A 22735-nucleotide genomic window follows, 5' to 3' on the forward strand; every position below is an offset into this window, starting at 1 on the left:
AGAACCCTTCCCCCTTTTGCATGTTTATACATACATATAAATTTTGTGTAAGGATTGCAATAGTTATACTACTAGGCCTTCCCATTCAATTATAATGGAGTAGGGATCCTTGTATACAAGACAACAAATGTTTTTTGTTTTCTTCATTTATTCTTGAGTTTGTACCTATTAAATTTATATTAAAGTGAAAACCCTAAATAATTGAGAAACCAGATCATACAACCCGTACTTTTAAAATTTAAATTGTATTAGAAGTATATGCCTTCACAAGTAAATTTTTTAAGGAATACTTGTTAATGTAACAGTACTTGAAAATAAAATTCATGTCCCTTTTTATGTTCCAAAAACCATTTTCCATTGACTACTCTGCACTTGATTTTGTAAATATCAAATAGAATACTTCAATTATCTGACACTAGGGATGTTTTGGATAATTTAATTTTCAAGGTGACTTAAGCACCAATACTTTTGTTATATATATTTTTTCTGGCCTGCACCATGTAGTTTGCAGAATTCTTAGTTCCCTGACCAGGGATAGAACCCTGGCCTCTGCAGTGAAAGCACTGAGTCCTAACCACTGGACTTCCACAAAAGTCCGTAATTATTAAATTGCCTCTTCCTTTATTAAACAGATTAAAAGTGATTCTTAATCCCTCTTTAGGGTCATCATGATTCAGCCTAGACTCCTTCTGTCATATATATCCCTTTTATACTTCAATTTTAACTTGATGGAAATTTTGGACTGGGAATTTCACCAGTCCAAAAGCTCCACCAATGATTTCCATTAACTCACTCATTTATATATGTATTTACTGGACACTTACTCCATCAGAATAACAGGTACTATAATTATTACCTCATTGTTTACAAATGTGCTGACAAAGAGAAACCTGGCAGGCTACAGTCCATGGGGTCGCAAGGATTGGATGCAACTAAACAAATTATACATAAAATTTACCATTTTTAAGTGCAGAGATCTGTGGCATGAGCATGTTCATTGTTACACAACCACCTTCAACTTTTTCATCTTCTGCAATGGAAATTCTATTTAAGTTAAACTCCCTACTCAACCCTTTATTTGTCCTTTTAATTTTTCCTAATTAAAGTGATCACACGGGGATGATCCAGAGAGATGATATGGGGTGGGAGGGGGGTTCAGGATTGGGAACTCATGTACACCCGTGGTGGATTCATGTCAATGTATGGCAAAACCAATACAGTATTGTAAAGTAAAACAAAGTAAAAATAAAAATTAAAAAAAAAAAGTGATCAGAGCCACATTTGATGCTCTGAAGCTGTCACACTTCAATTACCCATGTGTCCCAGTTTACTTTTGAGGGAACAGTAGGATTAGGCCCTCTTGTAAGAGTCTCAATTTTTCCAAGTTTGTCAACTTTATTCCCAACTCATTGTTAAAGGATGTTGCCAGTTACATTCCCTATATCAAGGAAGTATCCTCTCAAATTTACAAAGCAGTAATTGTAGCAGTCTGAAAATCATGTCCTGAAAATCTATTTCTGGATTAAATTACCATCAGAGAGATACAACAGTCACCCCTTTCACTTTGTAGTTTTAATTATCTAAAGTTGACCAAATAATCCAAAAATATTAAAAATTCCAGAAACAATTCATAAGTTTTAAATTGTAAGCCACTCTGAGTGATGAACTCTTGCACCATCCTGCTTCATCCTTCTTAGGGTCTCCAACCATCAGCATCATCGTAAATCCAAGATCCAGCATCACCTGGAGCACATGATCCTCCTTCTGACATATTATCAGGTCGACTGTAACCTAACAATGCCATTCATTCACCTCACTTAATTCATCACATGGGCATTGTATCATCTCACATTATTGCAAGTTTGAGAATGCATTCATGCACCTTTATTACAATATGTATGTAGGTGTGTATAATTTTTTTTTGGCCGCACTGTGTGGTTTGTGGAAATCTTAGTTCCTCCACCAGAGACTGAACTTGGGCCCTCAGCAGTCAGTGGAGTCCTAACCAATGGACTGACAGGGTATTGTATTCTCTACATACTGTGTCTTTAATCATGTTCAATATCTCTTTATGTGGCTATTAATTCTCTTCCACATTTTGGCTAACGTTTTTATTTTTATTTTTGAAATTTACACTTTTATTGAAGCATATTTGATTTATACTATTTTGTTATTTTCATGTATACAGCAAAGTGATTCTCTTTACATGTTATACATATATATGTGCATACACTTTTACTTTTTGATGATACATATATTTTAAAAGTATTCCTGCAGTCAACAAGTTAATGTTCTCATTCATTAGGGCAATGATTTCCAGTCTTTAAATAACCCGGCTTAAAGAACAAAATTCCTGTAGGGACCAACAAGAGAGAGCTTTATTCACTAAGATAGCCCTTAGTGGCAAGTTAGCTTTTTAAAAAAGATATCTGTGGTACTTGGATTCCATAGATCTCACTGAGCTAGCATACAGATCATAATAATCTAATTTTATTCCCATTGCTTTGAGGGAGAAAGCAAAGGAGGCTCATGTTCCTATACTTTTTCTTAAAGGTCACCTGAAAAATCATCCACCTCTTCATTTGCAAGCCTCCCCTTTCATTACACTAGTTATTTAAATGTGTTTTCCCATTAGAATGTGGGCTTCTTGAAGAAATAAACCATACTATTTATCTTTTCTTCAACACGGAATACTATCAATATTGGTAGTTGACCAAAAAAGGGAGGAAAGAAAAGGGTTTTTCAAGAAGAGACACAGATTATACATTTAGGTGCATGCAAAAGTACTAGGAAAAAGGAAATCCAAATTAATCCAGTTATATCTTCCCACTGTACCACAATAAAGAGAGTCCCATTTTCAAAGAAATTAACTTTTATTTGAAAGAAGACTACCCCCCCAACTACTTCTAAGAACTCTATACAAACAGCCTGCCTAAACCATTGTCCCAATACCAAAATTTCTAATAGCAATTATACAATTGCTCTAAGTAATAAATAATAAAGGCTGTCCTTCACTGATTAATAAATTCAACACAAAAATCACACTTTACATTTTTAACTTTCAACAAATGTATTTTAAATACAACATGTTTTATAGGAGTCCACAAGCTTTTCATTTCTAAAAAAAGAAGTAATTTTTAGGGTTCAAAAATTATGTTCTTCAAAAGAAATGACCAAGTAAGTATTTTCTTCTATAGCTTCAAACTTTCTATACTTAACTATTTGACTGTTCCATGCCACCCCAGACAAACTTGACCTGACTGAACTACTACTAACTTCCCCAAAAGAAAGTTAAAAAAGGAGTTTGTAGTAAATGCAGACCTCTAATACAATGTCTAATACAATATCTAACACAAAAGAAGCTTTAAAAAGATCATTTCTTTCCTCATTTTGATAAGCTAGGAGTGAATTTTCCATAAAAGTAAAAAACAAACAAAAAAATCATTTACAGAGCATAACACGGGGGGGTTCCTTTTTTACTCAAGATGTTTAACTACTCAAAAATGACAATTACATCTTTAAGAATATAATAAAAGGGGTGGAAAATAGCAATACAATTGACAAAGTGGAGATGCTAAACAAACCAAAGATTTTTTAAGGGTTCTTTTCGAGGAGGAGAAAGGATTAGAAGCTTGGGGAAATCCAGAATTAAAAAAAGAGAAAAAGATGTCCTCAACTGCAACTGCTCTGCGTATTAATAGCGTCCTGCAAAAGAGTAAAAAAAAAAAAAAAATTAAGTCAAATGACAATTACAGTTTCACTTGCCTAATATTTCCCAACTATTTACAGTCACTATACACCCTAATTTTCTAAAATAAGCCATTAGTTACAAATTTGGTTCTTAATGTGACAAAAGCAAAAGTATACATACTTGGGCTGTAGGATCGAGATCTTGATCGTGATCTGTATCGACTATAATAAGGAGAAGGTGATCTTCTTCTGTAGGAGATAAAAGATTACTTAGCAAAGCACATAATCACTACACTGAAGCAGATAAAAACAAAAATTTCATCATTCAAACTAGTAGCAGATCTAAGATAAGCTATTAATTTTTCAATGCACCAACTATACAAGGTGAGTATTGGTCGATACAAATGCACATGCCTCTGCACTGCAATTAGAGTATCAACCACTGGACTGCCAGGGAAGTCCCATATTTCACTCATTTTTATCAATACATATTAACTTTAAAGTGCCCATACTTCTATTATCATCTAATTCAGAACAGAAATTGTAAGTTACAACATTACCTGTACCGGTAATCATAGTCTTCATATCTGTCGTACCCACGATCATATCCTCGATCATAGTAAGAATCTCGACGTCTGCCACCTCCCCCACCTCCACCACCGCCACCACCGCCACCACCACCACTGCTGTAGAAAAAGGTGCAAATTCCACATCAACAGGAATGATTATTTTCTATCATTTAATACAAATAGATGCTTAAATAAAATGGAAGAAGCTAAGAGAGAAACAATAACCCTTTCATGCCAGTTACTTCAATGTCTTACTTTGTTGACTCCTATGGTATTCTGCTTGATATTTATAACATAAATAGCCAAGAATAACTTCACTAACTACAAATTATAAGGCACTAGCCAAATCAGTAAGACCTTTTCAATACGGTGAAAAAAAGCACTGTGCTGAGAAAAAGTACCAAATTACTAAGATGTATGTTCTATGACCAGTTCAAAAGGAGTTAATAAATCTCAAGAATTTAGAAGTATCCAAACCTGAACACCAAAGAAAACTAACTACTTTATACTGAAGTCCAGCACTAAAGGTTAAGGTCTGGTGTTCAAACATCTATCAGTGAATTTAAATTCTAAGCCCTCTTTTCCTTGTTGTTTTCCTAACTCTTAATCATATGGACATTATTTTCACTTTAGTTTTCAGTGGGCTCTCCTTGTCAAATCCTTTTTTCTCCCAAGAGGCTTCACATTAAATGAAAGCCTATACTCCTTCTTTCACTCTCTGGTTTTAATATATTAAAAAACTTTTTCCTACACACAGAGGCTTCCAAGGTCACATAAATAGAACGAGAAGTATTTAAAAGCATACTTTTAATAATTTAATACATTTTTAATACATACATTTAATAATTTTTCTATTGTATACAAGAAAAGAGCTAGGAATGCACTTCAACTAGTTTTAATGTCCCCTTGCTCAAATATACATATAAAAAATTAAAGTGATTCAAATAATATATATATACACACACACATACATTAAATAACTTTCAATTCTAATTACAAGGGAAAAAAGTTATATCTTTTGATTAACCAAAGATGTATACACATTTCTGGTGGCTTTTTGACTCTTAAAATTCAGCTTAGGAAACTCAAAATCTTACTGAGTTGGTCTGCCCATGTATATGCCTGGTGTTGGTGTGTGTGCTCTCTTGGTGATAGAATAATCCACCCGAATTCTTCTACCATCCAGTTCCATTCCATTTGCCCTTTCCATAGCCTATAAAAGATAACAGGCACAGAAAGTCATGCGTAATTTACCAAGGGGAAACTTTCAAAACTGAAAATTTGGTAAACATTTCTTTCAAGTAAAAACAGCAAGGACTTGACATCTTAATTCCTGCTATTATGCCTGTCAATAATAATGAATTTTCAATGTACACAAGAATACTTCCGCAGGCTTGTATTAAAAGTTACAAAGAAGCAACCACAGAACCTGCAGAATTCTGAGGCTTCAGAATCTAGCTTCAGTCTGAGCAGTTCAAAGCAGAAAGTGCTTTTCAGTGAACAGGTCTAAACTAGTCAAGCCATTCCTTAAATAACATACTGCCACCTAGTGAGCTTCAAATACAAAGGAACTTTCTCATCTGCCACCAAGATTATACCTGTGCTCATATTCCCTATCATTCTGCCCTTTGGTACTAGTACTAATAAAAGCATTAATAAACCAACCACTTTAACATTTTAAGAAGCATTTTGAAACTAAGTGAAGCTGTCATTTCCATTTTACCTCACTCAGAAATAAACCTAAGGAGCAGGGGTGTCAAAAGGCAGGGCAAACAAGCTTCATATTTACACAAATTTTAACTGTGATATTGTCTGCACTTTTACTTCAGGTCAGATATCCTGGTATTTCTAAATTTACACCTTTATCCTTTATTGAGAACAGGAAAAAACAAAACACAAATATGCAACAATAAAAAACCACTAGTGTCTATCAGTATATGTCTATCATATAAATGCCTTCAACTGAGAGCATTATTTTGTTAGACTTATCCAGGTTTTTCAACGACACTACCACTGACATTTGGCAGTGGTTAATTCTGTGTTGTCGGTGGCTATCCTGTGCATTGTAGGATGTTTAATATCATCCTGCTTTACAAACAACAGATGTCAACAGCATCTACTACTGTTGAAAGATATGCTTTTAATATGACTGTTTATACTATAACCAAACACTATTGATACAAAAAGCAATAATGACCTACACCCAACTACTGTCACATATATATAATGGTACAAAAAAGACAAGCCAGTACCTTCTGTTCTTTAACAAATGAGCTTCAAAAATTCCTTAAAATGGAATTTTCAATTCAATCACCATGAACTTTTGAAGGCAAGCCTACTGCTTCCTCTACAATCCATTACCTAATACATTACAACAACACTATTTAAAATCTCTGACATTGACTGGGATCATTCTGTTAGGCATATTAAGGGCACTAAACAAAAATGAAAAGGTATCAACTCTTTCCATTATAGAACAGAATGACAGATGACTATTAAGAGAATAGAAAAACAAAGCTCTGTATAGACAGGGAGATAATCAGACAAAAAAATTAAACAGATTGATTAAACCTAAACACAATTTTTTAAAAGTCAATGTAATCATTTGCTTAGAGCATGAATAAGGCTTTTTCAAAAGAGAACAGTTATATACACTTCATCTTTTCCATGTAACTCATAAACTACTTCACAAGGCCAGATTTTAATCAGGATATGCCTATATGCATTTTAGCTGGAAAGTGAAACTGAACATTCCAATTTTAACACTAACAGGCAGAGTTTAAACTATGTCAGAGGATTAAAGAGCACATAATGTTTATGGAACTGGAAATTTATTAATCAACTTTCAAAAGTTAACTCAATACTAAATAACGCACATGAGAAATTTTTCAAAGTGACAAAAATAATTACAAAAAATTACCTCCTTTGAGTCATCTATTCTCTCGAAATAAACAAAAGCAAATCCCCGTGACCGTCCAGTTCGCTGGTCATAAACCACATTGACACCACTCAACGGTCCATATCGAGAAAATACTTCTCGAAGATCTCTCTCTGTTGTGTACAAACTGAGTCCAAACACTCCTAGACAAGTATTGGGATCAGGATTTGCCTGTTGAATAAAGATGTTATTTAAGCTCTAAATTAAAAAAAAAAAAAACAAACATACAGAAATACTTCTGCTTAGGGCACTTCACCCAATACACAAAATCACTTGGAAACAAGAATTTAAAAGGAAAAAACCAGATAAGCTATATTTTACAGTTCATAGTACACTCAAACCTTCTCTAGAATATACTTCAGGTTATAGACTGAATAAAAACGTCCCTAATTCACTAGTCCAGCAATTTTCAGAATACTAAGAATTTATCTTTAATGTCTATTTCTAGTTTATTCAAATGTTTTATATCCCCTATAGATCTGTACTCAACCTGACTTCATCTGCAATTGCTAATTAGACTCCCCTCTTCTATTTTCACTCTTTAGCAAGGGTATTCTTTCCAGATTTGAAAAATTAATGTGCTGATTTCAAAACACCATTAAATAATAGCAGACTCCATCACCGTTAAACAGAATCAAACCTCAACATCACATATCCAAGACTCAATTTCTTTATCAATAATAAGGTAACCTGTCTCACGGAAAGGTTAACTGCATTTATTAATGCACTGAGGAACTTTGCATATTGCTCAATATAACTGTTAGCTTGGTATTTCCTTGCTACCCTCTTCCCATGGTGAAACTTTTAATCTCAATATTTTCAAGTTAGCTTTTCATTTCAATTCTTGCAACATGTTTTCCCCCAAATTTCTTTTAATGATTCAAAAGTCAAGACAAGAAAATATACTTGAATGAATATAAACAATATTCATATAGCCAAGGATGTTTCTGGAGTACCACTTTTAAACAGTGCTCTAGCTCTTACAAAAGCAAGATTTTATACTATGACTAAAGACACAGGAAACACATAAAAGGTTTTCATTAACTTAAAAAACCATATACCCTGCTGCCTGTATGTCTTCTCCGGTTAGACATTGGAGAATGACTTCGGCTCCTTCGACGTCGGTATTCTGGTGTATATGACCTACTTCGAGATCGTCTCCTATGAGAGTGAGAATGGGATCTGGATCGACTGTAACGTCTATGAGAATGCCTCCTTGACCTCGACCTTTGAGAGAAATAAATTTAGGTAAAAATACTGGAACAAAATGGCTAACGCTGTTAAAAATAAAAAACAAATGGACACCAGTTGAAGGCTCTCTGGACAAAACCAGATTAGTCATTAATTTAATCATCAAATACTTGAGACACTGCCTGCTCACCATTATAAGCTGCTTTGTATTAATAACATACCACTGAGCCTCATTCCATGTTTGGTTTGAGCGCTCCCTATTTGTAAACTGTCTTTTTTGGTATATGCACAGTAAATTTTTACAAATTTTGTTAGTGATTCACCCACTTTACTTTAGCTTCCTGAACTTTTGACAATTCCGAGGACCTATACGTATATCCCTGCTTGTTTTCAGCTTGTTTATCCTTTTAGAAGAAAAAGTATTCTTCCTCTTATAGACTACATCTCCTCCTTTTTTCTAGTTAACTCTTTTCACCTTACCTTACAAACATGTTAAGGCTCCACATTCTTTAAAAAGAAAGTTATCAACTAGCACTAGAAAGAAAATTATTTAATACTCTACAACATGGATAAACCTTGAGGACATTATGGCAAGTGAAATAAACCAGTTATAAGAAGACAAATACTGTTATTTCACTTAGATGAGATACTTAAGAGTAGTCAAAATCATATAGACAGAAAGAAAGATGGTGGTTTGTCAGTGGCTGGAAGGGGAGGAGAATGAGAGTCCTTGTTTAACTCGCAGTTTCAGTTTTACAAGATAAAAAGAATTATGGAGATGGATGGCTGTGATGAATGTACAGCAATATGAATGCATTTAATACCATACTCTTAAAATGGAAAAAAAAAAAGACATAAACAAACCACCAACCAACTACCATCACAATAAAATTGTTTGAGTCTTATTACCTTTTCAGTATAGTTCTATATTCCCTTCACGGTTAAGTATCATTTCCTCTCCAGTCTTTCCTTAGCCTGCTGCAATCTAGCACCTGCTAAATTAACTCATCACAACCTAAACTGCCCCCCTAATCTAACAGTCCTCATGTTTAATGGTCTTCATTTTTTCAAACCTTCTACAGTATCTCACCAATTTTTCTACTGCTGATTCCCTAGTTCATCTATTGTTTATTTCCAATTACTCACATTCTTTTCATTGCAAAGAAAATGGAATTTCTTATTACTATTCATCTGATCCATCCTTAAATACCCAGACTAGTAGTGATGACAGTCATACAAAATAACTTCTATGAGGCATTCAATAAATGTTATAAATGCTAAGGGCCGGAAAATTTAAACAATAAAGCTGGGAGATTTTACTAGGTAGGCAGGGGGAAAGTGTTCTAGGAATACCAAGAGCAAAGGTTCCTTGGCAAACAGTTCCGAGTTGGAATGAAAACAATAACATGAATGGCCTACTATCCAAAATAAATTAATCATGGGGAGGTGGGATAGAACAAGAAAACACTTGTATCCATATAGGAACACTGAACAGGGTTTTCTATTTTCCTTGGCATTAATTTATAGTTTCAATTTAAAAAATAAAAAATATTAATAAAACTAGTTGTTACATAAAATACCAACTGTTACATTTAAATGTGTTGGTCCTAGGTATGGAGGGCTGACTGTACTATGCCATTTTACATAAGGGACTTGAGCCTCTGAGAGGGGCTTCCCAGGTGGTGCTAGTGGTGAAGAACACACGCAGGAGACTCAAGAGACAAGGGTTCACTCCCTGGGTCTGGAAGCTCCCTTGGAGGAGGAAATGGCAACCCACTTCAGTATTCTTGCCTGGAGAATCCCACAGACAGAGGAGCCTGGTGGGCTACAGTCCATAGGGTTGACAAGAGTCAGACACGACTGAAATGATTTAGCATACACCCACAAGCATCTAAGAATTTGGCATCCACAGGAGAACCAATCCTGCCCCTTGCCAACAGATACTGAAGGAAGACTAAAGCAATGAAAAGTGACATGAGTGCCTATCCTTTCTCTAAGTCAGACAGTGATAAATATCATGAAAAAAAAACAGGAGTAAGGGAACAGTGTGTGTGCACTGGTATTTAATGTTCTCCAGTGGTACAGGAGCATAAAACTGAATCAAGTGATGATTTGAGACTATCATGAGGGAAGAATACTCTAGGCTGAGAGTAGCAACCACAAAAGTCCTAAAATGAAATTATGCTGACTTCTGTTTCCACACCCGAACTCTATGGAGCACAATTCTGCACATGTGGATTCAGTTAAATATGTAGAGTGGTTAGCAAATCAAGCACTAGGCTGGATCCTGGATACAACAGAGAAAAAGAACTAACTGTAGACTACAAGAAAAGTACAGCCTTCGATTCTTATTTCATGTCCCCCTGCAAGCACACACTATTCAGAGATATAAACTATGTCTTTTAATCAAGAAATTACAATGACTTATCAAAATAAAAATAACTGTCCAGATTGCTTTTAACTGTTCCTCCCACCACTCCACAACAGTACACCTGAGATCTCTGAAACAGTGAACCCTGCAATGGCTCACTAGTCTTTGTTGTAATCAGGGGAAGCGGCTGAACTCTGAATCACTCTAGCACCACTTTCCAACAATTTATCTGATCAGACCATCAGAGTTCCCTCCTGGACCTAATGAGTCAAAATCTTCAGTTAAATAATGCAGCTGTAATGTGAAACTTGAAAAAGCTCAAATCATTCTGATAACCAGAACCACGTACATATATCAACCTTTTCTGCATTAAATTGTATGCCAGGTCTCCAATGGAAAAAATTATCTTTTTGTTGTGCAAATATTGCTGAAATAATATCAAACAATAACCCTCAAATGCCAAGCACATTTAAATCAATCAACACATATTTAATTTGTATTAACAAGTAACAGCTCTAGACTAATAGAGCTAACAAATTATTCTACCTTATCTAAGTCTTTATATCTGTAACATACCATTGATTTCTAAACTCCATTGTTAAAAAAAATTTTCATGATTTTGAGCAAAATTTCCAGAAAAAAATTGCAACAAAAATGAGGGATTTGGTAAAAACCACTTTGCCCAGAAAAATCCAAGAAAAGCATTTTAAACATACTCACATATTATTTTAAACACTTACCTGGATTTTGATCTTGATCGAGAATGGGATTCAGAGTGTTTGGAAACCCTTGATGGACTACGAGATCCTGACCTGCTCTCCGATTTTACACGAGCAGGAGTTCCCGTTGGAGATTTTGACTGAGAGCGAGACTCCTAACAAAGAAGACAGTATTACAAATGGCACTGGTCACATAGATGCCTAACACCTAACATTTAAAGTACCGTAATTATTTATATTGATTGCTCCTGAAAAACAAACGGTTAGGCAACACCCTCCAGAAAAAATTTCAGCTCATTAATAACCCATTGTTAATATTGCTAACTGTCCTCAATAATTCCCTACTTGAACCAGATCACCAATTCTCTATTAACTAAGTAATCATGCAAATTCATCTACAACTTGATCATACAGACACTGGAACATAAACCATACATTTACTTAACCTAGGACCCATTCATTCTTCCAGATTCTTTTAATTCTACTTCACTCTTGCTTTCTACTTCTCTTCATTCTTCATTGAGTTTTTCATTTTTCATACTTCGTGTATTCTTCCCCAAAACAATTCAAAATAGCCTTAAAAAATATTCAAGTGCTTCTATCTGACCAATCTTCTGTTCAATTTTTTCCCCCATTCAATTTTAATTTTCTGATCTTTAATACTTTTCATTAGCCTTCTTTTATCTTGATTTATCTTCCACATTCTTGGAAAAAACTCTTCAATTTCTTCACGAACATTAACCTTAATGGAAAAAGAACATTTAGTATATTTAAGCACGTGGGGATTATAAAACTCTGCTGGAGTTCAGAATGTTATCTACCAAATGGAAAAGCCAGCAGGTAAAGTGCAAATAACTAGTTTATTAAAAAAACAATTTTATAATCTTTAAAATTTTTCAAAACTCTAGTTTCTAACAATTAAAGAGAATTTACTGAATTTCTCTAAATGTTTTTTACCATACTGTTCACCCTCCTCCCAAGTTTCATCCTAGTTCCTAAAATGTGAGCAGTTTTAATATAAATACTTAATTCAAGCATAACTCTAACATTAACTGTAATCCCCCCATACCTATGTCTTAAGTTTTCACTAATTTATAACCTGAAGATTCCCAATGATCTCAAAATAAGCTCTCCCTAAGCCGGGCTAAGATACCAAGATATAGTTAAAGCAAAGCATCACAGGCTGGAATATCTGAACACACCTATCTAAACTCACCTATTATAGGACACATGCTGAGGTTCAGAGAAGTTAAAACACAATTAGTAAAATTACTAACATTTCCTGATTGTTTGACCACTATCTTTGCTTACTCTGACTTTAACCAGAAAGATACAATCTGAAATAAAACAAGCATACTAAAAAAAGAGAAAGGGGGGGGGGGAGAAATATAAAACTTAAAAAATTTCCCCTTTGGCTTTTAAGTTCCTAGTAGTTGTAAATTAGTATCATGGTCTTTATTGTTTATCCTATCTTTTTCAAAGTTTTTGCATATTTTATATAGTTATGCATACGTATATTCCCTTCAGTGACTATATCATTTATCAGAAATCCAACTGGCTTCTAAAAAAATTGGATATAAATCAAAACTTTCCAAATCATTTAAAACTTATTAGAAGCCTGCTTTTAAAATTTTGATAGACATATGAAGAACTTATGACCAAAGTAGGATGGACAGTTTGGCTTCTCTGTCCACTTAACCCTTGATTATTAGTGAAAACAAACCCATTTTCCACCAATTTTCATTTATGTCATTAAGATTATCATCCAACTTCCTTGAGGTTTTCCTTCAGGCTTATTTTTCAAAAATGGTACTATTGATGCTACCAGGCCTATTTTTTTTTTTCAGATAAAAACAAACTGAAATACAGAGCTACCCTTCTGTTCAACATCCACTTTCTCCATTTATTTACCTACATACAGAAAGTCTTTCACCACATCTCAGATACTTTCTAAATTTCTGGACAGATGCCTGGAACAGGCATAGCAATTTAGGTTTTTTCATTCACTGAAACGGTAAAAGCAGCATATTCAGGACTAAAAACAAAAGTATGGCCACTCATTTGTAATTGAAGTCTCATAGGCCAGTTCATTACCTGTATTTCATTAGGTAAAAATATACCCCCCTCCTTTCTTTTGGCTTTCCCTTATATAAACAGATCCCTTGGTATAAATTTACAAACATCACTCTGTGTGCTCTGATACTCTTAAAACCTTTAATTTTTAAGACAGAAATAGGTTTATATATTAAAGACTTCTATCTTCAAAGACTTCCCTGGTGGCTCAGACGGTAAAGCATCTGCCTACAATGAGGGAGACCCGGGTTCAATCCCTAGGTCAGGAAGATCTCCTGGAGAAGGAAATGGCAACCCACTCCAGTATTCTTGCCTGGAAAATCCCATGGACGGTAGAACCTGGTAGGCTACTGACCCTGGGGTTGCAAAGAGTAGGACACAACTGAGCAACTTCACTTTCACCATAAAAACAATAGTAGAAAATTATTTAATAGTGCTGAAAGTAACCACCTTTTAGGTATTAATGTTAACAAGGTAACTCAGTAACAATTTAAATTTTAAATCTCATTTCTGGGATAGCAACCCACTGGAAAATGTATAATTTTCCTTTTACTTTGTTAGCAAAAGCTAAGATATAACAGAATATCTTTTGGTTTTTATTATCCAAGGTGTCACAAATACCTAACCTCCTCTGTTACCTACCCTTCAATTTTTATATCAGGGAAACCTCAAAATGCATCTTTTTTTTCATGGAATCATTCAAGGTTAAGAAAGAGTGCTCATAACTCCCCCTTTAACTTATAAAGATGTCAGTCATTTTAACTTCCAAAAACAGTTTAGAAACATCTAGCTAAAAAGGTAAATCAACAACTGTCAGTAAACTTAAACTAAAAAATAAAACTACAGAGCATAAAAAACTTTTACTCGTCACTGTGCATTAGAAATTAGACTATAATAAGCCCTTTGTGGACAAATGCTAGATTATTCTTTTCCATCTTTGACCATCTTCATTATGAAATGGTAATATCAACTTTTCCCAAAGAAATTCATACAACTATTCAGAATTTGGAAAAGGAATCGAAACTGCAAAGAGAAAAATAAATATTGAGAAGGGTTTTATCTGTCCCGTTTCACTAGAGACTACTTAACCTGCTCTTAAATCTGTCAAGAACTTCTGCCAATTCCTAAGTAACCTGCATCTGGACCCACCAACCAATACAGTGCCTACTTGAAATGGGCAGATTAATGACTCAACCAAGTCATATCACAAATTTTAATAGAAATAGATCTTAAGTAGGCTTCTAGTCTACCTTACCTACTATAAACCAGGAGCTGGGCAGAAAGTTCTCACAGCACAACCTGCTTAGTGTTGTTTTTTTTTTTAACTATTCTTTATTAACAAGATGCCTCTAGTGGTAGCTGAAGTATACAGCCAAAAATAAAAAGGAGCTAGCTACGATTTCTAAGAAACTACTATAGTGTATCCCATACAAGCAGTTTAAGAATTGTCTATGTATAAATATACCATGACCATGTACTCAATCTAAGAATTATCTATGTGTAAAAATATTATAACCATGTACTACTTTTTAATCAGGAAAAAGTTTATTAAATACCCACATGTAGTTGCAGAACGAGAAAAAATCCTACAGCAAATAACTGCAGTGTCTTTTAATACAGCTAGTATATTATAGGTGGAAAACAAATTCCAACCATATGTATGCTTAATACTTAAAGCCCATTAAAATAAACCAATAAAAACGTTATGCTATAGCCCATTCTAATATTCTGACAAGGCAAATTCCAAGGCAAATGCCAAGTAATCGTGCCAAATTTACAGAAGTCCAAGTCTATGTGAATATAGCCTAAGTTTTTAAGACAGATTCTCAAAATGTATTTCCCTACTACTTTGTAAAATTGAGAGATTTTCACAGAAACATACTAGCGCGTTTAGGTGAACTATACTTGGGGGTGGGAGGGATTTAAATTACCCAAATAACTTATATTTATTGTACTAAGAACTTCATTCTTTAGGACTTGTAGACAACAGTTTGTGTTTATTCAATTCATGTATCTCAGTCTTTCAGTTTATAGCAGTTCTGCTTCCTTCCTTTTGAGTATTAAGCTGTTTCTTTTATAGATCCTTAAGCTTATAAAAAAATATTTTCACTTTTTAATCCATAACTAGTATTAGAGCAATTTCTTAAAAAGAAAATACCAACTGCTCAAACATTAGCTATTTAAAATAATTTACCTTCTTTTAAAGTCCAGTATGCTGCATCTTAAGTGAGATTAAAGTGGTTTTTGTATCTACAAAGGCTCACAGATATTCTAACCTGTATGTCTTTATAGTCTCTGAAGTTTGGAATAGTTTTGGCAATGTGTTAGACAAATTATTAAAGAATTGGCAGTTAAATTTAAACTCATGCACACAGTGAAATTACCTGTAAAATTTACAAATCTTTCATACAAATTTTATTTAGGCCATGCCATGTGGCTTGTGGGATCTTAGTTCTCTGACCAGGGATCAAACCCTTGATCCCTGTGAAACATGGATTCCTAACCACTGGACCACCAGGAAATTTCCTTCTTTAACTTTAAACGAGGTTCATAAACTAGTCAGTTTATATGCTATGGTCAGTTGTCCAAAAAGCTAGAGCATAAGTGGCAACTTCAAAGGTATAGAAAATAAATGTAAAAGGACTAAAGTAGTTTAGTTATATTAAAACAAACCACTAAGAAGCCATTAAAAATTTCCTACTTATGTTCTCATCTTTTAGTGTTACAGAGTATTTACAAATCTTGAGTAAGTAAGATGACAGGGCCTTAGTTTCAAGGAAAAAATTTAACTTTTCTTCTGCCTCAGCCTCTTCAGGCCTAGTCTCTCACACTTTGGTGAAAATCATGAGACAATAAAGATCATACAGAACTACATTATGGAAGTAACTTAAAGGAAGGAGGGGAAATCACATTTTCTTTCATTATTTCCTTCTCAATTTTTTTCTTTTTACAGTGTTTACTGATTCCCCATCCAATCATTTACCATTTTCTCATCTTCACTTCTATCCTACTAAACTGGTTACGACATGTGAACAGTAAGTATTAACTCATTCAGCTTGAGGATATATACCTTTTATACCCAAAGGGGAGGGGTCTCAGGGTTAGTTACATGATGACTGAGCACCCACTGATGCTATCAAGAGGTTTTCACAGCATTTACAAGCTCTGCTGGGAGGGACTGGGGGCAGGAGGGGAAGGGGCCGACAGAGGATGAGACGGCTGGATGGCATCACTGACTCGATGGACATGAGTCTGATTGAACTCCGAGAGATGGTGATGGACAGGGAGGCCTGGTGTGCTGCGATTCATGGGGACGCAAAGAGCTGGACACGACTGAACTCAACTGAAAAAACTTATGATGATTACTCAAGGCCATTTTTACACTTGTATACTACACACTATACCATAAGGACGTAACTTCAGTTCATTTACAAAATTAAGTCCATAAACAAAGTTTATCTGTATTGTAAAAAATGACTCATCTCTAAATATTAAAATCCCTTGATAGACTTTCAGATCCCATGACTCTTCATACTCATTTTAGGAATGGTACAAATTATACGTAGTAACTATGGCAAATCTGCAGAAGTACAGTTAGGCATCCTGGGTACAACTGGTTGTACTGTTCCTTTTAAAAATCCCACCTTCTGCTTAGACTGAGCAAATGAGCACCCTTCAGCGAAAGAATCTCAAATATAAAAATTTGAATGTTAAAACATTTCCTTAAGTTTTACAAATTCTCTGCTTAAATAAATGGATGGGGAGAACAAAAAAGTATTAAAATTGGATACATATTACTTCAGGAAAAAAAATTAAACTCAAGAGACACAGACTAGTCCCTAAGTTTAACAATACTCGTACTAAAGAACGGAAGCCTTACTCTTTTGCAACTGGTTGACGTGATGAGATATGTTAAATTAAACTGCTGAAGACGCTGGACTAAGTTTTTTTTTTTTTTTAAAACCTAAACTGCTAACATTCTTATCTATAAAATTGGTATTTCAATTTTATCTGTATTCATTAAAAAAAAAAAAGAGGGTTTTTTTAAAAAAAGAAACTAGTGGCCATGCTGGGTTTCTAATGGCATAGTCATCACCCTTATTATTACAAAACAGGTTTCAAATAAGAAAAAACAAAAAATCTTCCCCTATTTTTGATATTCTTCAACAAAATATCTTAACACACACAAATTTAAATTCCAAATTGATAGATGAATTTGCGTTTTGCTCTTCACTTTTACTATCCAGTTAATCATCTCATATATTAAGAATGGCAATACTAGGGTCTCTTAAAAATATCCCAGCTACTCAAGAAGCCAGAACAAGCTCTCAAAACAGGATGCCGGAATAAGTAGTATCCTTCCTCTTCAGCAATTCTACTAAGTACACACAATCATGTAATTATAAGATAGACTCCTACATGATAAAGAATCCTTAAACCTAGATTAAAAACTCAGGGCCATTGTTTTCATTAAAAAAATTTTTTTTTTAATTTTTAAAATTTCAAATTTAAAGAGGGGAATAAGTAAAATAACAAGAAAATATTAATTTCCATTCCCCTTAATTTCTATCAAGGATACTAAAATTTTTTGAGATTGAAATCCTAATTTTAGTTGAAGTTGTACACAGCAAACTATTCGTTATTTTTATGAAGATGACATGCAAAAAAAGTCAGCTCAAGTGCCAATCTCACTCCTAACTCCAAATAAAGATAGTTCCACTTAAAATTCTGTTACCTTGATGCACATACCAAGTAAATGGACTTATTTTAAGAAGTATCGCTATTCTTCTGGATCCCCTGAACTCCTCTATGCTCATTCTTTACATCCCACTGCTGTCCAGTTTAGATAAGACTTTTCTTAAGCTCCTTCCTTAAATATTTTAAGTGTGCCCTGCTGCTCTTCCTCTGCTATTTTCTGTTCTAAAGAAACAAATTCCTTTCATTATGCTACTCTCATAAGAATCTATCGATGGCTCCTTACCACAGATTGGATTAAGTCCAAATTCCTAAATCTAGAAATCAAACTCCTCCACTATCTGACTACAGTCAAGCCTATGTAGTCTAGCAACCTCCCCATTGTCTCATTCTTACAATCAATATTCGTATTTCCCTTATCATAATATGCACTATTAAGTTTTACATACTAAATAATTTTTTCTTTCCTCTGGGCTCACATAATCATTCAACTTCATTTTCTGAATTTCTTATTAATTCTATCATACAGTTGATTATATTCTGACTTTTACCCAGATTTGAGCTATCAGTTATCACAAATCAGACTCCAAATTCTCTCCTTTGAGAACATCTGGTCTTTACAAAAAAGTTAAGAGATACTTAATACCTTCGAAGGGAATATGACTGATTAACTGCTAGGGTGACTTTTAACAAAAATTCAGCTAACTATATTTTCTTTTGTAAAGCTCTTTTATGTTTTAGGAAACTCAAGAGATAATTATCTATAATGGAAAATTAAGTTCTTGTAATTGTTTTTAGCAAACTCAATTAACAGGTCTGAGACACTGACATGGAGTGTGTGCTCAATTAACAGCTCTGAGACACTGACATGTAGTGTGTGCTCCTTTAAGAAAGTAATCAAAATATATACATAGCATATTTTTTGCATGCAATAAGCAATGGATTGGGACTTGCAAATCTCAGATTCCTGGCTGCACTGTCCTTTGGGTATCAGTTTTTAATTTCTAAAATGGTAAGAGTTCTCCAGCCATTGTAAATAGAAAATATGTCCAAGATGGTGAGGGGGGAGACTGTAAAATGCTATAAAAGTAGGAACTATTAGCATCAATCCTGTTTCTTTAATATGTTTCAAAGCTTCCATAGAGTCACTCTCTACTTTTAAATATCTTTTCAATAGGATATGGTTAACATTATGTTGTTTATTCCTTACAGAAACGAAATGAAATCTTTAACACTGACCTATTGTTTTCTTTGTCTTAATCAAAAAGTTTGAAGTATAACAACTACTTAAAACATTTCAGAAACACCATTTAAAAATCCTTTTCTGAGACTCCCTAAAACGTTATTACATTTACGTACAAAGATAACACAACAATTTTATTTTCTAAAACCAAGGGCACTATAGTTTAAAAACTAAAAGCACTGCTGAATATGAAACTGCTTTAAGAGAATAACAACAAAAAAGTACATCATCAGAAAACTGTCTCCCACTCTTCCAATTCTTCTTCCAATTATAAACAAAGACAATTACCTCAACCTAGCAAAACAAAAAACAAAAAACAGAAGGTAACTGGTGAACATACTGAGTTCATTCACTTGGGTATCAGATGTGAAAAAGTATTTCCTATGACCACGAACACTGTAAAAGAGGAGGAAAAGGTAAAAATGCCTTTTCCTATTAAAATATATAGTTAATGCCGACATGCATTTTAGCTTAAAATTGGGTAGGAATCTTACATATATTACTTTCTTAGCTGGGTAAGGTTAACAATTACCTAGAACTTGCCAACTTTCTGAATTTGATGACCCCCCCCCAAAAAGGTAAGACCTCAAAGGAAAATAAGGTCCCCAAAGTAGTTCTCTTCAATTTCCCACAAACCAAAACAAACATTAACTCCCCAAAACTGTACTTAACTGACAGTAAAATTTCTTCCCATTATTAGCTAACATTTTCAAAACAAGAAGCAGCTTACGACTACCTATTACCAAGTATTACATGATTTTTTAAAAAGTTTTGTTGGGACCATCAATACTTCACCCTAAAAAATGAGCAGGTAATTCATTGATATCTACAGGCTTCAGATTTTATACAGAAAACCAATCTTAAAGGCATTCAAGATAGCTTTTTTGTCTTAAACTCAAAAAGAACAAAAGTCTAAATCGACCTTCTTCTGGTTTATCTGTTTCCAGATGCTTATGAGCGTCTAAAAAAAGACAAAACTCATTCCTTCCAGCACACACCTAAAGTGTTTTTGATGCGTTTCCCCTAGTGACCAGAATGCCAACACAGAAAATGCTGCCCGGGGATTGTTTTCTTTACAGGGTTTTTACACTATCTCACTTCCATCAATTTTCACTACAAGGGTAACTTCCGAAATATAACCCAATCACTGCTAAACGCCCTAGTATCTTTAAGCTGAGGATAAGGTATCTTTGTGATGTTTATATTCATCATCCAAAATAATGAAAAACTTCGAGCCCTCTTTGCTGGAGGATGGGTCGAGAAGAGAAATGGGAGAGAGAGGGGCTGGAATTTTCAGGTAACCTTTTTGAGTTAAGAGAATAGCACAAACTATTGTAAAAATACTGAGCAATGAAATTTGTTCAGTTATGTAAGATTAAGACAGAAGAGTCCTTTTTGTTTTTTACCGTAAAAACCTGTAAAGGAGTGGTGAGTGTTTAAAGGTCATAGGAGGAAAAGCATTGGAAGTTGAGATATAAGGAAGAAAGAAAGAAAAAAAAAAAAGCCCAACATTAAGGAATTAGAAAAATAAGGCGTTGTAGCATTTCCACATTCATTTTGAAGTGAAAAGAAAGCAGAAGGGACATTAAAGGAGAAGGGCTCCTTGCGTAGTTTTCCCCTCACAGCTCTCGTCTTAAGAACGCTTAAGGGTCGGTGCGGTCGTTGACTAACCACTTCATTGGGCTCGTCCCACCTTCAACCTCAAGGCTTTCGCCTTTATAGACGCAACGCCGCCGGTTCCAACAGAGACGCGGCCGCTCACTGCAATAGAGAGCCAAGGAGACACAGGCCCCAGCTAGTCCCGCGCCAGCTTCTCCCCGCCCGGACAGCAGCCCCGCGCACTTTCGACCCCGAGACCCTCTACGATGCTCGGGGTCGCCAGAAACGCCACCGCAGGAAGCACCTACCACTATCCGGCCGGAGGGGAACTCCCTGCCGTCTCCTCCCGCCCCACCGCGACGGGGACCCACACCTTGGAACAGCGATAAGGAGCCTCGGGGTGGGGAGAAGGCAAGGTGCCCCGCGGGGGGGTGGGAATCGGACCCAGGAGTCCGGCTATCAGTCAGTCTCCAAAAAAGGGGGGAAGGGGGGTGATCCGTGATATCTGGGGCAAGAGTGTAACCCAGAAGCCATCTTGGGATGTGAAGAAGCGACCTCGATGGCTCCAGAGGCTGCTCCCAGCGGGACCCCGCAGGACTCCCCGCAACCCCGCCCGACCGCGCTCGTCCCCGTGAAACCCCGAGCATCGGGGCCGCCGCCGAAGACGGCTCCCGCGGCTTTGTACTCACTCTGCCCTCGAAGTTGTTCTCCTCTACATCACTCATGTCGGCCAGGCGCTCCCCAGAACTAAATAAGAGACAAGTCTCGGCTTGAGGGCCGATGGCCTAATCAACCCGCTGACTGGACCGTGGGGAGGAGGAAAGAGACGGCAACAACGGCCGCTCCACTCCACTCCCACTCGGTCTCAGGCTCCGGCAAAATGGCGCCGGCACCGCCAGAAACCTTCTGGCCTCCCTAGTGTACGACGTAAGGGGCGGAGCGTCTCTGTGACGTCAAGAGGCCCCGCCCCCAAGGAGGCTTTGTGGTGGCCTGGGCCTAGCAACGCCCGCCGCAGAAGCTCTGACCCTCCACGCCTCGGAAGCGACCGCCCACCTGACGTTCGAATTTCAGACTCCTTCTTAAGCGTCAGTCCTTTTGAAGATTTTCAGTCACCACATAAGCTTTTATTGACTTTAGTCCCTTTATATATTTTTCAAGTAGATTTAGATGGAACAGAAAAAACTTGGAATCGTTTTCATAATTAGCAGGTTTTTTATTTTGAATGGTTTCAGTCAGCACTCAACTTTTCTTCAGCATTTGCTGTCATGCTATTGAAGTAATTTATTCACAGATGGAATTTATAATCAGTTCACTCCTCCCTGAGACAACTGTGTCAATTTTTAAAATAATGCTTATTTCCCTGCTAATCTTTTTAAATTAATTTATTTAATTATATATTTATTTTTGGCTGTGCGGGTCTTAGTTGTGGCATGGGGACTCTCAGGTTGAGGGGTGCTGGTTCAGTAGCCCTGAGACATGTGGGATCTTAGTTCTCTGACTATTTAAACCTTGTCCCCTGCACTGAAACACCACTGGACCACCAGGGAAGTTCCCTAACTAGTCTTTTTTAACTCAGATGTTTCTATAAATCTTCATAGTCAAAACTCCCAAATCTGTTGGCTGCTGCTGCTAAGTCGCTTCAGTAGT

General features: G+C 35.6%; 1 protein-coding gene across 1 annotated transcript; it reads right to left on the bottom strand.

The window, feature by feature from the left end:
• Positions 1-1799: 1799 nt before the first annotated feature.
• On the bottom strand, positions 1800-21958 carry TRA2A (transformer 2 alpha homolog). Its single transcript, XM_068972515.1, has 8 exons — positions 21778-21958; positions 11500-11633; positions 8259-8424; positions 7180-7368; positions 5357-5472; positions 4251-4376; positions 3872-3939; positions 1800-3705 (listed from the first exon to the last, which is right to left on the bottom strand). The coding sequence occupies exons 1-8, from the start codon at positions 21811-21813 to the stop codon at positions 3695-3697; spliced, it is 846 nt and encodes a 281-aa protein (XP_068828616.1). The 5' UTR covers positions 21814-21958; the 3' UTR covers positions 1800-3694.
• Between the last annotated feature and the right edge of the window lie 777 nt (positions 21959-22735).

This window comes from Capricornis sumatraensis, chromosome 5 (genome assembly GCF_032405125.1).
Source record: "Capricornis sumatraensis isolate serow.1 chromosome 5, serow.2, whole genome shotgun sequence".
Taxonomy (NCBI): domain Eukaryota; kingdom Metazoa; phylum Chordata; class Mammalia; order Artiodactyla; family Bovidae; genus Capricornis; species Capricornis sumatraensis.

Bases quoted from the DNA above. Each gene is read 5' to 3' on its own strand.
- TRA2A (XM_068972515.1), bottom strand. From the start codon at position 21,813: ATGAGTGATGTAGAGGAGAACAACTTCGAGGGCAGA. The intron at 11,634-21,777 runs GTGAGTACAAAG...CTTCTTTGTTAG, and splicing joins AGAACAACTTCGAGGGCAGA to GAGTCTCGCTCTCAGTCAAA. The intron at 4,377-5,356 runs GTAAGATTTTGA...CTTTTTCTACAG, and splicing joins TACATGGGCAGACCAACTCA to CAGTGGTGGTGGTGGCGGTG.